We start from the raw sequence: 16720 nt of genomic DNA on the forward strand, positions 1-16720 counted from the left end.
CTGTGTCAGCAATGAGCAGAGGAGCAGGGAAAAAGGGGTTAAATCCTTGTGACCTTGTGAGCCATGAAACTCTGAACCAATCCTGAAGAAAAAGAGAATTCAACAAGTGTCTGCTGGGCATCAAACTCGGGAGCTCTGGAAGAGCACTCAGTTCTCTTCACTTCTGTGCCATCTCTCCAGCCCTAAGGCTGATACTGTCAATAAGGAAGGAGCTGGCTGCTGGGCTGAAGTAGGCTTTTGTTGTTTCTAGTGAAGAAGAAGTGTTTAGAAGGTAGGGGTTGAGGAGGAGGGAAAATGTCTGAAACATTTTATCTTCTATTGCTGACACCTTGGAGAGTTAAAAGGTCTCTCTCCTGTTGCCATTTAACATCAAAAGCAGGCCACTCCAAGTTTCATTAAGTGGTCCTTAGTCCTAAATTCTTGAAAATGACTCAGAATAAGATTAAGGTGAGAAAACAACTGGTCCCATGTCCAAAATTTTCATCAGTCCAAGTCCAAAACATGAAAACAAGAATGCAAAAAAAAGAACAACTAACACACAAACCAAGTGTCCCTTTTCAAGGGCAAAGTACACAGACCAACCCATCACTGCTGTGGATGGGATAACTCAGACTATCTGCTCCTGCCAGAAGTGAGATGCACACAGGTTCTGGTGACTTTGCTGGCCTCACCCTGGATCAAAGTTCTCTGACATTGCTGGCCTCTGGACAGGTCAAAGCCCTGTTACCTAGCCTCTGTGAGCCCTCCTGATGCTTGCAAGAAAGAAATGAGCCAAAAGCAGAACACAATGAAGCTAGATAGAGAGAGCACAGAGAAGTCAACCTCAGTACCTAGTTGTAACTGCCACTCCTCCCTTTCACCACTCTCCCATGGGTCCCACAGAAGAAGCAAGTTTCCAGATGAATGCACCAATGTGAGGTTCAAACTGAACCGACTCCAGGACCTCTTGATTGACATTCATGGAGACAGTGATCTATACAATAGCTTAATTCTGCCTTATTGAGGCCTTCCTGCTTAAAGGGAGATGACCCTGGGCAGATTCTGACAGGGAGTTATATACCTTGCTAAGAATTGGGGCAGAATTCAAGCAGTTGGTAACTAGGCAGGGTATTATTGATGGGGCGAAGTGACCTCCTACTGACTAGTGATCAATGAACCATTCCTGCTTTTCCAGAGGGGAATGAGAGGTTAGTTGGAAATCACAGGTAGCTTTGTTTAACAGTTTGGCTTGCAGTTCTGTGGGAACTGACTATTCCCTGGATGGGATGGGTCATTGTGCTTGAAGGTCGGCAGTGGAACTTTCCCACTGGTCTTCAATTGACCCACACCTCCGGCTCTTTCAAGAGTGATTCCTTCCCACAGGCAGTGGTCTTTGTTGTAGTAGAATCAAAGATGGGGGAGTATAGAAAGGAGGCAAAAGAAGAAAATAAATAATTTAGGTTAAATAAAAGTGGCAAAAACCATTAGCCAGAAAAAGAATTTTAAGATGGGGAAGAGAAAATATCAAAAGGTAAAAATACAAATTACCATGTTGTCAAATACAGAGTAGTCAGTCTTGAACAAATATATACACAAGCAACAAATATGGGCTCTGCAGGTATATTTATATTTATTTCTGGATACACAAGATATGTAAAAATATATAACAAATTTAATCACGTAAAGGAGTCCATCAACTTAAGAGTGAAGGCATGAGAAATGTTTGATATAAGATAGCTGGGAGAGTTTGGAGAGCAGGCACAAAAGAGGGAGGTTATGTCACTGCTTCAATTAAAACATTAAAATATTAGATAAATACAAATGTATGAACAAAATTATATACAAATAAGAGGAATAAAAAGCAAACCTTACAAGCTCAAAAGAAAACACAAAGAAAAAAAAAAGCCACAATAAATCTATATCTCGGAGCATCTTCCTTTCATCTGCCCTCCTAGTGGAAGGAGCAGGATGTTGGAGACCCTTTTGTTATACATGGATTTTAGTCCAGGTGAGTCCCAAATGGTCCAACGGTCCACTCATCAGGCCACTCATTGTGTCCAGTCCGTTGTCCAGCAGGATCAAAAGTCCTTGGCTGCCTGGACTGCATAAAGAAAACTGGAGTTAAACAAGAGAAAGAAAAAATATTCATCACTAGCAAACCCTAGTAGGTTTTTTGCCACGGGACATAGGTTTATGTTCACTGGCCAAGAAATAGACAGACATGACTATAAAATTTAGACAGTCCATAGTTGGAAAAGTCTAGATAGATCTATAAAGAGTTAATGTGTGCATGATACATACATTACCTCAGAGTTACCCCTCTCTCTCTCTCTCTCTCTCCCTTTCTCTCTCTGTCTCTCTGTCTCTCTGTCTCTGTCTCTGTCTCTGTCTCTCTCTCTCTCTCTCTCTCTCTCTCTCTCGCTCTCTCTCTGTGTGTGTGTGTGTGTGTGTGTGTGTGTGTTTGTGTGTTGGTGTCTGTCTGTTTGTCCTCATACCTGAAGGCCAGGGATAATCATCAAATGCTTTTTTACCTCAATATTGAGACAGAGTAATATGTCAGTAATCTCAGCTCATCAATCTGCCACACCTGCCTCTGTTAAGCTCAAGGCCTAAGATGACACCATGATTCTTCCTTGTCTGATTTCCAGAGTCCTTTTGTTGCACTGTGACATTTTACCCAACATCCATCTCCCCAGCTGCAGAGACCAGATCTGCCAGGTAAAAATATTTAGAATGTCCTTTTTCTGACAGGAATGCACTCAGCCTGGTACTTCCTCTTGCCTATACTGGCCTTGAAGTTGTGTTACTTGACAGGGTAGAGTGGCTCAGAACTGAAACTTCTACATTGCAGAATTAGAGACAGGAAGAAGAGGATCGTGCTCAAGGTAATCTTTAGCTACAAGGTGGCCTGTTGGGATTTAAGAGACCTTGATGAAAACAGAAATGTTCACAGCATAGCATTACACTAAAGGAGGAACAGAGGCAGCAAGATCAAGAGGAAGACAAAGGTAGCCTGGGCTTTCATTCTATCCCGAGTGGTATTCTCTCTGAATTTTAGGTTTGACTGTGTGAACACTAAAACCAGCATAGCAACACTATTCCAAAATAGAAAAAAAAACAAAACAAATGTCAGAAAAAAATGAGTGTATGCTTAATTTACATAAACATATCAGAAAATAAGAACCAATTTCTCCTGTCTATTGTACATGGAATATGTTCCCTTAGCATACACCTGTGAGTCTGTTAGAATTAAGAGTGATATATTAAGGATTTTTATTGGAGTGGTTAGTGTTTTTCATCTGTTGGTTTTTAATTTTGTGAATCTATTTCCATCAATTGGGATTTTATATTTGATGTTTCTATTTTGTGTTTTCCACTTAAGGCCATCCTGAGGGGTACATGGCTCTCTAGGAGTCCAGTATAAGAAACATCCATTGAGACCCACCTGCATGGAAGTAGTTCATGTAAAAGTAAAGACAGACACACTGACAGAGATATAGACTCACCAGGGCTTCTACATATCAGGGTATGAATGACAAGGAATCATCAGGGTGTGAGGCCAACTCTTAAAACCTAGGCTGGCCAGTGTCTGTGAGAGGCTTTCCTTGGTTTTGTCTGAGTAGCTAACCTGGTTCAGTGCTAGAGGCCAGCAAAGAACCCCTTTAATGAACTTTCCCAAACTTGTGCATTGTGGGTTCAGATACACGAGTTCATATAGTGCTCTTCTTGCTCCAGAGTGGAATATGATATGCTTTCCCACTCAAATTAGACAGGAAACGATTGTCTGTCGTAAGAGAATTTCCTGTAGCTCAGGGGATAAAGCACATGAGAAATATGTATGTGATCACAATGGTGGAGTACTATAGGGACATGCTGTTAAACTCAGCACATATCACTGCAGGATTACTATGCCAGGATCCTTGATGTCCTTTGAACAAATTAAGAGAGACACTGGGTCAGAGGGACCCTCCACGTCAGTCATATGGTATTCTGTACACCTCATGCTGTGGAAGATGTTGATACAGTCTAGTTAGAAAGAACACAGGAGATGACATCTTAACAAATGTAACAGTAGGAGGGACAGGGAAAGCTTCCCAGAAGCTCTCACAAAGGAATTGCAAGGCTGTTTAACTGGGCATAAAAAAGCAGTGTGCAAATTCTCAGGTTAATGGAAGCAGCCTGGGTAGATTTATCCAGTGGAATGCATACTCCAGTGGAGGCCTGAAGCTGGCATGAGGTAGGGCCACACCAGTTTGCTTCTCCATCATTAAGTTGTTGTTTTGACTCTGCTCATAACACCTGTCCCTCCTCCTTCCAGGAGGCTGTGACACAGGTAGGAATCCAGTTAGACATTTGAAAGTTGGCCTTGAGGGAGCAAACAGAGAGAGGTGAGTAATTACAGGGCAGAACTGGTGAGAGAGAGGGCACAGCTGCCTTGGGAGTCACTCCACAGTATGGGTTTTGTAAGCTTTACCCTGAGTTGGGTCTGAGGACTTAAGCAATATAAACTGTGATATCATTTGCAGGGCAGTGGGGATGGGTGAGGGTCTGGTCAAAGTTTGACAGGAGAATTCCCTTCAGAGGAGACATAGAGGTCTCATATTCAACCTGGGAACCCATTTTAGCTCAGGTCTGATGGGCTGACTAGGGAGACTTTTCTGAGAAGTCTACTTCATGATGCAGACCATGTTCTCTGCAAGAAACAGGAAGCAAAGAACAGTACAGTCCCACAGAACAATCTCTGATGTTTACCTCTGCTAGAAGAGAGGTCAGAGGGCTACTGATCCACTGACACTTTTAGGGCACTGTTCTACTTCATCCCTCCATTCTGAGCAAGACACAGTGAAAAGGCAGGCCTTCCTGCCTGGGGCTTTACCTAGAGAGAACTTGCTGTGGTGTGGACAGCTCTTCCTCTGGAGAAGGGGCCTGCAAGCACACAGGCACCTGGACGTCTGGCCTGGCTCCTCTGAGACTGTATAATTTTCAGCCAGGCCAACCCCCACCACTGGCTTAAAAGCCAGGGAGCTGAGGCTGCTGTTCTTCAGGACTTGAAAAGAAAAAGACAGAAAAGAGGCTCTTGGTGTCTGAAAAACAGAGAACTTCCTGTGCTTTCCATAAAGAGTCATAGCACCCCACTGGTTGTCTTAGGACTCTCTGCCCCATTTGGGCATGCCCCCACCTCCCTCTCGTCCTGCTTTAATCAGTGTCTCTGATTCCCCTTATGACTCACAAAGCATCAGATCACCCTTCAGGGGTTTCTATGGACTTAATCTTTCTGAAGTTACAGTTTGTCAAGTTTCTGTGTGCCTCAAGGACCATCCTCATTTGTCACAAAGGACAGGAGGGAATATGGATGAAATGAATGAGGACATGCACCCACCTGGTTCTGTGGGTGACACAATGTTCTCCTCTCTTCCTGAGAGCCAAGTTATTGCAGGAGACTTGATTTTCTGATGGTGGTGGCAGACAGCAGCACAGGTTTCGAAGGCTTCTACTAATTGTCTTTTTAAACCCCTTCCAGTGGTGACGCCATCCCCGACGGGAAGCTGGGCAAGGAACTTGTGGCTGGCCACTAGTGACGGTATCTTCATGAACCATGGCCTCTTCCTTGATGAAGGTGTTTTTGTCCAAGAGTGTCTCTCTCTGCCAGGTATCTCCAGAGCAGCCTGCAAGGCTTATCCCCTTAGGTGTCTGCAGTGATGCACAGAAATCATGTGGCGGTATGAAGGAGGACCCATTCCGGTCTGCTGTAGTGGAATAGGTGTATTGAAGTCGAGGTGACTGGATATGTTCAGTTAGACTACAAGACAACACAGTCTTGGAGTCTGAGAATGTCTTCCTGATTTGCAGCCTGTTATCCCTGAATTCTTCAGCTATAGGACAGTCCAGGAGATCGAGCTGGACGGTGTTGGTCCTTGTTTGCTGGTAGCCTACAGCATGCCTTCTGACAACCTTCCTGGAATTCTTCCTATCCTCCTTCTCCCGAATATTGGATGAATGTGAGGACAAGGTGAAGGAGGAGAGAAGAGGTCCCTTTCTCTTAAGAAAACGAGGGAAGGAGTGAAGATCTTCTACACCTGGCTCCACTTGGTGGTGTGTGCAGACTTTCCTGAGTGGCTTGTGCTGTTGAATCAAGTATGTTGCCAGCACCTCGTTGATATTTGGGTCTATCAGAGACTCAGTGCTTTTCTCAGGTGTATGCCTCATGACTCTCGTGGCTTTGATGGTGCTAGGGCTTGGTGTTCCTGTGAACGTCTGTATGGATGTCTGTGGTGAGTAGGCCTGGCTGTCTTTGATCATGGGGCGCATCATAATTTGCTGGATGCTGGGCCTCCTGCTGGGATTTATCATCAGCATTTCCACTATAACATTGAAAATATCGTTGGCAACGTGAGGCGGAATGCTGAAATTGGCTGAACTGATTTGTCTCCTCACCTCTGCAAATGACTTGCCTAGGAAAGGCAAGTGCCCAGTCACCATGAAGAAGAGGAGGACACCTACACTCCATACGTCAAATGGGCGGCCCTCATATTCCTCAGCTTCAAAGAATTCTGGCGCACAGTATGGCAGCGTGCCACAGAAATCAATCAGCTTCTGCCCAGGAAGTGTTTTAGCAGCTAGGCCAAAATCACAGAGCTTGGCATTCGACCTTCCGTCTATCAAAATGTTGTTGGCCTTTATGTCTCGGTGGACAATATTATTGTCATGGCAGAATTGTACTGCCTCTAATATCTGTCTAAACATTCTTCGGGCCTCCCACGATTTTAAATATCCACATTCCCGGATTCGGTCCAGTAGGTCTCCCTGAGAGGCATGCTCCATGACCAGGTGGGTGGCCTCTCTTGTCTGGACCACTTCGACCACCTTGATGATATGAGGATGGCCCAGGGACTTTAGAATGTCAACTTCCCTGCTCATCACTGAGGAGCACTTCTCGGTGTTCTTGAGAACTTTTATAGCTACACAGGTGAGGGTTGGGACGTGGTAGGCCATTTTTACGACTGAAAATCGTCCCCTTCCCAGGGTTCTTATGATCTTATAGTCAGTGGTAAAGTTCTCGATAGAGTCTCGGCTCTCTGGGTCCTGCTCCATGATCAGGCCCTCATTTATATGGCTAGAAGCAAACTTGCAATGAGAAATAAAACAGACATTTAAAAACAGGCCTCAGACTATGTTGATATGCTCAAATTCCTACATTAAAGAGATGAGAAAAAAAGCTCAGAAAAACATCAGACAATCTAGACATGTACTTTACATATTGGGAAGGGAAGGACAAGGACCTACTGCAAAGGAGCAGATGCAAAATATGACATAGAGGCGGTTGTCAGGGACCAACTGCAAACTGAGAGAATCCTAGACACTAAAAGCCACTAAATTGGAAAAGCTCACCATCCTCTCTCCTGATCTCAGCATTCTCTTTGAGTAGAGGCATCTGGAATATCAGCTTCAAGAGAAGGTGTAAAGAGAACAGATCCCCGAAAACCTATACTGTGCAGGATGGCGATCTGCGTCTGGAGTTCCCAAATTTGGCTACTCAGGCAGAGGACCTGTAGGTGGTTCTCAGAACACAGGTGCCCACAGCTACCCTAACTCCAGCTCCAGGGGTTACTACACCTCTCGACTCTAAGCACACCTATACAGCACACTCACAGGTGGTATACACCACTTAAAATAGTGATACAAGTCTTTCTATATAATTTTATTAGTATGAGCTGTCAGGTTAGCAAAGGAATCAGATTTCGGGGAAGTGGAACTATAGACAGGTATAGAGAGATTTTATTTTCTTACACAACTGAGTTATGCTATGTGAATATGTTATTGTATGAATCTTAGGGATGGTGTGAGAGACTCACAACCCCTGTAACTCCAGACCCAGAAAACCTGACTCCCTCTTCTGACCTCCACAGAATGCATCTTGGATATGGTACTCAAGGCATATGAGGATGCAAATCTGTCATACATATGAAGTGAAAAAATAGAATACTCTAACATAGCAAACATAATTTAATAAAACGTGAAATAGAAGATAATAAAAAACATGGAAATGTAAATGCATAACTCAAGCCAGCAAATACAGAAACCAAAGTCAAAAAGAGCAAGTTGAAGTGTCCAAAGTTGGAGAAACTCACTATGTCAGGGTCCAACAGCTCCTGAATGTCCAAGTCTAATTTCTGTGTCTTCAAACTCTAATTTCTTTCCAGCCAAGCAACAGCTTCTGTACCTGTAAGGACAGAATGCAGCCTCAATCAGAGCTGTAAGTAGACAGGTGTCTATCCATTGTCACAGGGTTCCTTGGGAGGTTAGAGCAAAGAGCAGCCAACACTGTGGCTAGGCACGGTCCATTCCTTCTCCTCTGCTTCTGTCTCCATGGACAGGAAGGCTAGTCTTGGTCATTAGAGCACTAGAGGGCAGGTTTGACTCAAGAGTCTGTCCCCAGTGTTACCCAGTGACCCATTTCTTCCTACTTGTACCCCTGCCCAAGGACCATAATTAACCCCAAATTGCACCACCTAATGGGAACAATGTTCAAACACATAACACTCCATCTTTAACAAGGACACTTTTGTCATTAATAATCAAACAAGGAATCCTGAGAATGACAATGGACGCCAGAGCTTTGGCACTCCAGTTTTTAATGGATTCTGATATTCAATGGCAAGTTGATGGACATTGTCTTGCTTTTCACATGGACCCCAGACTTCATAAGTTTGTAATAATTCATGTCCATATTCAATGTATTCTATTTACTTTTTGAACTCCGACAAGTGGTTGCTAAAGGATTGTAAGTCCTGACTACCTTGATTGTTGTGACAAAATGCTATTGCCCATTGCACCCCTGGGCATGAGACTACCATTTTGGGGGCTGAGAGGAATATGACACCATTAATCCCATATTGCCTGCCCTCAGGCTTGAGACTTCTGACCAAAGCTCAAGATCTAGAAACAGTGATTTGATATGTTCCAAATGATCAAGTAAACACCCGTAAGCCAGGAACCTATAAACAACTGATGTAGTAGATGGTGCCTTGTTCTGGAACTCTGGGTCCTTCTGCTCTCAAACAAAATGCCTTCTGTTTGACCTTCAAAACAACAGAAGTTGATTACTTGTGCATCAGGATGTTAGCAAGGCAAGGACAAATACCCAACAAATTAATTATGTACCAAGGCTGCTTTCTAATTCTAACTGGCCCTGTGTATGTATTCCCAGAGTGTCAAGAAAAAGTATGAGATCAGTGTATCTTTGGTGAAGGTGACATGTTGTGCCCTGTAGCAGTTTCCTGTGTATCCACATCTTACTGCTGTTGAATTGGGGTTGAAAGTTGAAGTAGGAATTGGCACAAAACAGTCCGATAAGAAAAATCTAGACTTGGGTAAGCTACCTGGACCCAGAGTGATGAGAGTTCCTCAGGGTCCTCTGACAGACATAGGACAAAGTTAAAGTCAGGATAGTCTCATAAAGATGAGCCCATGTTAATTATAAAATTTGTGAAAGTGGAGGAGGAAGATCATCACTTCAAGTAATCTTTGGCTACTCGGAAATGATGATTCCAGCCTGTGGTCCAGGAGCGTCTGTCTCATGGAACAAAAACAAACATGCGAAATGAAAGAAAGAAGTGGCTGCTATGTATTTTTTGCTTGATCTATGTTCCCAAAGCTCTAGAAACTAACTTTAGACCCATTGGGCTTACACATGAGATTATGACATTAATGACAGAGGTGCAAGGGCTTTTGTGAGCCATTTGCATGTGTTTGAATGTATGCTGCTATCCCCTCTCACCACAACTCATCAGTTTTACACATTAGAGGAATCTGACAGGACTCACTAAGAACCAACTCCATGACAGATGCCAAAGGAAATGGACTGCAGTTTAGCAGAGGTCAAGGAAGGACATTCCCTCTTGAAATGTTCATAGTCATATAGAAACACCACATGTGTACACATTGCACACAAAGCATTTCCTAGCAATGCTAACAAGCTAAACCTTCAAACAATGAAACAGAGGTACAGGTATGGTCCAGCCATGGGCTTCAAAGTCCTACTTGTTAGGTCTCTAATCAGATGTTAGATTTTTGAATGTCCCAGGGAATACAACCCTCCTTCCTCAGCAATGTCATGGAAAGCAAAAAGGATCCTGAAAGGCTCTTTGTTGCTTGACTATGAAGGTTCTGTTCTGCACTCCCATTCCACTAGCAGATAAAAACTATAGGAATGGTGGAAGTAGTTTTATTCAAGCCTAGGTTTGGAAATTTGGAGAGGCACATTGTCAATATAAAATTCCCTCTCTTTCTCTAAATGTTGTTTGAGTGAGTCCAGTGGAATGCTGGGCAGACCATTCCAGCACTAGGCACTTTTTTTCCTGGACGTGTACTTTAAGCTGTTTTGCCAGCAAGACTCAAAGGCCCATGCTTGTTCCTTTGCTTCAAGTTCATTATTGGCCCGACCTCCTGTGCCTGGTACCACACTAGCTTCAGAGTCACATTTGTTCTCCTGAAGATAGAAGATAGCAATTCAATGGAATGACAGCTGCCAACAGAATGACCCAGGTAAATGAAGGGTCATAGTATCATATGTCTCACTTTGGAAAGTTCTTCTTGGCAGTATAAAACTGGATCTTTTTAGACTTATTCTATTCTGTCCTTGAATTCTATTCATCTACCTACTTTCATAGTTATCGTCAAAAAATTAGGATCTAAGCATTGCCTTGTAGCTTGCATAGGGTCATGAGTTTGCACTGCAAGGAAGATCCCAAGTTAACCCGCTAGGGGGAGGCTTCCTGCTAAATCACAGAGACCTGTTGGTGCCTTTTCTTAATAGACCACCCAATGTAGCCTACCAGTCCTCTGAATAGGAGAACTTGAACAATTGGGCCAGTACTTGGAAAGAAAGGGAACAAACTAAAAGGGAAAAACTGAGGAACCTGAAAGGGACAAGCCAGGGAAAGTGTGATCATGGGAATATGGTCAAAGTTCTTTATGTACATGTCTGGAAATGCCATTAGGAGATTGTTCGTGCTGTTTTGTTATCATAAACTATTGTTCAAAATTAGTTCATGGAATAAATACATGTAAAATATGACAATGCAAAATCGGGTGATAAATCAAATCAACAAAGAAAAATTCTCCTATTCAATATTCAAACAAAAATATACAGGAACAGAGACTTAGTTTAAATACAGAAAACAAACAAGTCTAAAGTGAGACATAGGAATATAGAGGAAAACTCACTGTGTTCAGATTCAACAGTTCATGAATATCCAAGTTCAGTGGCTAACTGAATAAATGCAATTGCTGTCCAGCGAACCAACCAACCAACCAACCATCCAATCAACCAGCCAACCAAACCAACCAAACCAACCAACTAACCCAGCCACCAACCAACAGCTAATGCCCTGTACAGACAGGATGTGTTTTCAGTAACTAAGGAAGTAAATGACCTCACAATGGTTCCTTTTGAGGTCAGAGCTGAAATGGACCAATGAGGGTTGGGCACAGTCCACTAGTTTTCTTTATTTTCTGTCCTCCAGACAGGAAAGAATTAAGGTCAGTGAGGCAGTAGAGACTTGAGGAAGATGGTTACACCCAGTTAGCAGTCCCTATATCTCCTATGACCTACTTCTTTCTGCTAGGTTATGTTTTTCAGATTTTCTACAACCTCAGAAAACAGGGTCACATGCCAGAGACCAATGTTCAAGCACAGGATCCTCTCTTGATAGTAGATATCCAAACCCCAATAAAGCCTCTTTCTACTTTAAAAATAATGAGTGGTATCATATGACTTATAATAAGCGATTCACAACTGATATCCAACACTGGTTTATGGACAGTGTATTAGTTTGCTTTATTGTTTGTAATATTATACAGTTACGTACTTATGTGGAGCCATGACCTTATACCCAATGTCATCAATCAATTAAAAGGTTCCATGACCTTACCTAAACTCAATTCAGTTTTTTCTCAAATTACTCCAGCTTGCATTTAATATGACACAAGCTAAAGGGCACACAGAAACATTCATATATTAGTCAATGGATAACATGGTTCATTTTTCACTTAGACCCTAACATTCTGTAACAACTGTTGGTTTGTGGAAGCTATCCCATCTGCACTTGAGAAAAGTAGATCATTTTCTTGGACTCACATAAGAACAAAATGTTAACTTCTCACTGACCCTGGCATACTTTGACCAAACTGCACTGTGACTACCATCCCTAGGGGTGAGACTTTCCCATGTTTTTCCCATAGAGTCTTCATCCAGTTTCTCACCAGACAGAAAGCTAGGATTGATAGTTTCTAAATGATAGAGAAAATAACTGATCAATAGTCATCTTAGAATCCTCAACCCCGAAGGCAGAGGCACACATGGTTTGTTAAACAAAACAAGATTTTCTTCGCCAAGATTTGATAAATAGAGCAAAAGTTCTCAACCAAACACCAACCAAAACCGTGAAGACATAAATGAAGATTTAGTGAACATTTCCAGGCTAAAGCAACTGCTCATGTCTTCCCTGAGCAGGTTTGGGCCAGTGGAGCTCCCTTGACCCCTTTTGTGATCTTAGCTCTGTATTGTGTTTTGAACACTTCTGGATTTAAAATCCTGGTACAGTTTGTGTCTACCTCATTCCAAGTTCTTACTGGAAATGACAATGGAGATGTTAGTGTATTTGCTTCTATCAAACAAATGAGGAAGGACATTTTCCCTTGTCTTAATGCCTTTAATATTTGAACAAAATATATTATTTTTAAAATGTTAATATTATCATCATTATTTTAAATAACATGTACATGTCTGTGCTTGTAGTTGTATGCAGACATGACTAGAGTTGGTGGTGGAAGCCACAGGTTTTACGTGTTTGTAGATCTGGAGTTAGAGTTGGTTGTGAGACACACAGCATGGCTTCTGGCCACTGAACTCAACTCCTGTGCACAAGCAGTGCCTTCTGTCAACCTGAGCTGTGTTCCAGTCTTAATTTCAATCTTTTTATGATTGCAGTCATGGTATTCATTGTATAATAATGTTCCCCTTCTTGTCTACTGCATATTTCTTTTGTAGAAAATTATTTTATTTCTAATAGCTGGTAAATTTTATGAATAGGAGAAATAAACATTTTTCTGTTTTATTTTACAAATTTAATATTCATCAGAAAGTATATTATATTTTTGTAGGTCTTCAAAAAAACTTCCAATGAAAAGGACAAAGTATGAAAAAATTTATTCAATCATATTTAATAAGATAGAGTATAAAAGTTAAAGTAATATGGTGATTTTGAAATATAGTAGAAAACAAAAATTAAGAAGCTTTTGTTATATTCAAATATTTCTTTTCAAAACATTTTCAAAATTCACCAATATCCTGCTAAGACTGAACCCACAATGAACGTGATTGTTGGGGGGAGGCGGCAAAGGGGGGAGGATGGGGAGGATGAATCCAGACATGATGTCTTTGCAATGTGATGTGTTGAGGAGACACTCTGAGACTACACCGGGTGTTTTATTGGCTCCTCTCTTTACCTTAGTTATGTTAACATTGTCTTCAATACTCTTCAAAGAATATTTTATGCGTGTGTGTGTGTGTGTGTTTGTGTGTGTGTGTGTGTGTGTGTGTGTGTGTGTGTGTGTGTGTGTGTGTGTGTACACCTGGTTGTGAGCATTTGTTCGCATGCACAGTCTAGAGGAGGAGTTCAGGTGTCCTGCTCTATCATTGTCCTGCTTAGTCCTTTGAGATGGTGTCTGAACTTGAAGCTAGGTTGGCATGCCAGCACCAATAGTTTGTCTGCTGCTCTCAAGGCTTAGTTTAGCGGCACATATGTAGTCAGATGTGATTTTTATGGAGATTTAAACTCATGTCTATATTTGCCCAGCAAACACCCATATACACCGAGCTAGTTCCCTTAAGGCTGATTGTATGTAACTGTATTTTTGTAGTTTGCTCTTTTTATATTTTTTTATTTTATTTTATTTTATTTTTACTGGATAATTTTTCTTTATTTTTCTTTTCTTTTCTATTTTTTTAATTGTACTTAGATTTCAAATGTTATTCTCTTTCCTGATATCATATTCATAATCCCCCATCCCATTTGCCCTCCCCCTTCTTCTATAAGCTTGTTCCCCTCCCCAAATATCTACCTTTCCTGTCTCCCTGCCCTGAAATTCCACTGCAGTGGGAGGTCCAGACATGGCAGGACAAAGGGTTTCTCCTCCCATTGGTACCCAACAAGGCCATGCTTGGCTACATATGCAGCTAGAGCCATGGGTCAGTCTATGTGTACTCTGTGGGTAGTGGATTACTCCCTAGGAGCTCTGGTTGGTTGGAATTGTTGTTCTTTTGGGGTTTTTGTTTTATGTTGGAACATCTTTTGGGAATATGGCCAAGAGAAATATAGCAGGAACCTCAGAGAGTCCAATTTTCAATTTTCTGAAGAACCTACCCAGGGATTTCCAGAGAGGTTGTACCAGTTTAAAATCCCACCATCAATGCAGGAGTGTTCCTCTTTCTCCTCATCCTTGCCAGCATCTGCTGTCACCTGAGTTTTTTTTTTCTTAGTCATTCTGACTGGTGTGAGGTGGAATCTCACGGTTGTTTCAATTTGCATTCCCTGGATGACTACAGATGTATGTTGAACATTTCTTTAGGTGCTTTTCCGACATTCAATATTCCCGAGCTGAGAATTCTTTGTTTAACACTGTACCCCATTTTTTCATGGGTTCTCTGACTCACTGGAGTCTAACTTCTTGAATTCTTTGTATATTTTTATATTAGCCCTCTTTCAGTTGTAGGATTGGTAAAGATCTTTTCCCAATCTGTTGGTTGCCTTTTTGTCCTAATGATAAAGTCCTTTGCCTTACAGAAGCTTTGTAGTTTTATGAGGTCCCATTTGTAGATTCTTGACCTTAGAGCATAAACCATTGGTGATCTAGTCAGGAAAATTTCCCCAGTGCCCATGTGTTTCAGACTCTTCCCTACTTTTTTTCTATTGGTTTGAGTGTATCTGGTTTGATGAGGAGGTCCTTGATCCACTTGGACTTAAGCTTTGTACAGGGTGATAAGAATGAATCTATTTGCATTCTTCTACATACTGACATCAAGTTGAAATAGCACCATTTCTTGAAAATGCTATCTTTTTTCCATTGAATGGCTTTAGCTCCTTTGTCAAAGATCAAGTGACCATAGGTGTGTGGGTTCATTTTTGGGTTTTCAATTAAATTCCACAGATCTATCTGTCTGTCTCTGTACAACTAACATGCAGTTTTCATAACTACTGCTGTGTAATACTGCTGAAGTCAGGGATGGAGATTCCACCAGAAGGTCTTTTCTTTTATTGTTGAGAGTACTTTTAACTACCTTCGTTCCTTTTTGTTTGTTTGGTTGGTTTGGTTTTGTTTGTTGTTGTTGTTATTCCAAACAAATATGCAAATTGCTCATACTGTCTCTATGAAGAATTCAGTTGGTATTTTGGAGAGTATATTGAATCTGTACATTGCGTTTGACAAAATGGCCATTTTTATCATATTAATTCTGCCAATCCATGAGCTTGAGAGGTCTTTCCATCTTCTGAGACCTTCTTCAATTTCTTTCTTCAGAGACTGGAAGTTCTTGTCATACAGATCTTTCCCTGTCTTGGTTAAAGTCACACCATGGTATTATGTATTATTTGGGAGTAATATGAAGGGTATCATTCCCTGATTTCTTTCTCAGCCTCTTTAACCTTTGAGTAGAGGATGGCTACTGATATCTTGGAGTTAATTTTTATATCCAGCCACTTTGCTCATTATCAGGCTTAGTAGTTTTCTGGTGGAACTCTTGTCATCACTTAAGTATACTATGATATCATCTGCAAATAGTGATATTTTGATTTCTTACTTTCCAATTTCTATCTCTTTGACCTTCTTTTGTTTTCTGATTATTCTGGCTTAGACTTCAAAAACTATATTTAGTATTAAATAGCGAGAGAATGGGCAGCTTTTCTATTCCCTAATTTTAGTGGGACTGTTTAACATTTGTCTCCATTTAGTGTGATGTTGGCTCTGGTTTCCTGTATATTGCTTTTACTGTGTTTAGGTATGGGCCTTGAATTCCTCATCTTTCAGGACTTTTATTATGCAAGGGTATTGAATTTTATCAATTCCTTTCTCAGCATCTAATGAAATGATCATGTAGTGTTTATCTTTGAGTTTTTTTATAAAGTGGATTATGTCGATGGACTTCCATTTATTGAACCATCCCTCTATTCCTGGGATGAAGTCTACTTCCTCATGATGGATGATCATTTTGATGTGTTCTTGGATCTGGTTGCTAGAATTTTATTGAGTATTTTTGTGTTGATATTCATTAGGGAATTTGGTCTATCATTCTCTTTCATTTTTGGGTCTTTCTGTGGTATAAGTAATTGTGACTTCATAGAAGACATTTGTTGTGCTTTGTCTGTTTCTAATTTGTGGAATAGTTTGGAGAATATTGGTATGAGGTCTTCTATGAAAGTCTGATAGAATTCTGCATTAAACCAATCTCGTGGTGGGCTCTATTTGATTCACAGACTATTAATCACTGGTTCTACCTCTTTAGGAGTTATGGGGTAATTTAGATGGTTTATCTGTTCATGGTTTAACCTTGGTACCTGATATTTGTCTAGAAAACTGTCCATTTCCTCCAGATTTTTAAGTTTTGTTGAATATAGGATTTTTTTTAGTAGGACCTGATGATTTTTTTAATTTCCTCAGATTCTGTTGTTTTGTCTCCTTTTTC

At 41.2% G+C, this 16720-nt stretch overlaps 1 protein-coding gene and 1 long non-coding RNA gene across 3 annotated transcripts in view; one reads left to right on the plus strand and one right to left on the minus strand.

Annotated features, from left to right (window-relative positions):
* LOC148000331 (uncharacterized) overlaps positions 1-16720 on the plus strand; it is a 34046-nt gene that overhangs the window by 9057 nt on the left and 8269 nt on the right. The window lies entirely within an intron of this gene.
* On the minus strand, positions 1584-11375 carry LOC148000332 (sperm motility kinase X-like). 2 transcript variants are annotated; one of them, XR_015641956.1, is made up of 5 exons: positions 11206-11326; positions 8109-8200; positions 5360-7104; positions 4856-5026; positions 1584-2080 (listed from the first exon to the last, which is right to left on the minus strand). XR_015641956.1 is itself a non-coding variant. In XM_087591910.1 (4 exons), exons 3-4 carry the CDS (start codon positions 7069-7071, stop codon positions 4990-4992), a joined length of 1749 nt encoding a protein of 582 aa, XP_087448036.1. In that variant the 5' UTR covers positions 7072-7104; positions 8109-8200; positions 11206-11375; the 3' UTR covers positions 1587-4989. The 2 variants fall into 2 exon arrangements, 1 of the variants encoding a protein (XP_087448036.1); XM_087591910.1 differs by having other exon boundaries at positions 1587-5026; positions 11206-11375.

Source organism: Rattus norvegicus, chromosome 17 (assembly GCF_021556685.1).
Source record: "Rattus norvegicus strain SHRSP/BbbUtx chromosome 17, alternate assembly SHRSP_T2T, whole genome shotgun sequence".
In the NCBI taxonomy this organism is placed as follows: Eukaryota; Metazoa; Chordata; class Mammalia; order Rodentia; family Muridae; genus Rattus; species Rattus norvegicus.

What these genes read in the sequence shown, in the direction of transcription:
- LOC148000332 (XM_087591910.1), bottom strand. Translation starts at nt 7,071, where the DNA reads ATGGAGCAGGACCCAGAGAGCCGAGACTCTATCGAGAACTTTACCACT. An exon ending in TGTGTCACCCACAGAACCAG is followed by an intron (nt 5,027 to 5,359) that starts GTGGGTGCATGT and finishes TTTCTTTTCAAG; the next exon opens with TCCTGAAGAACAGCAGCCTC.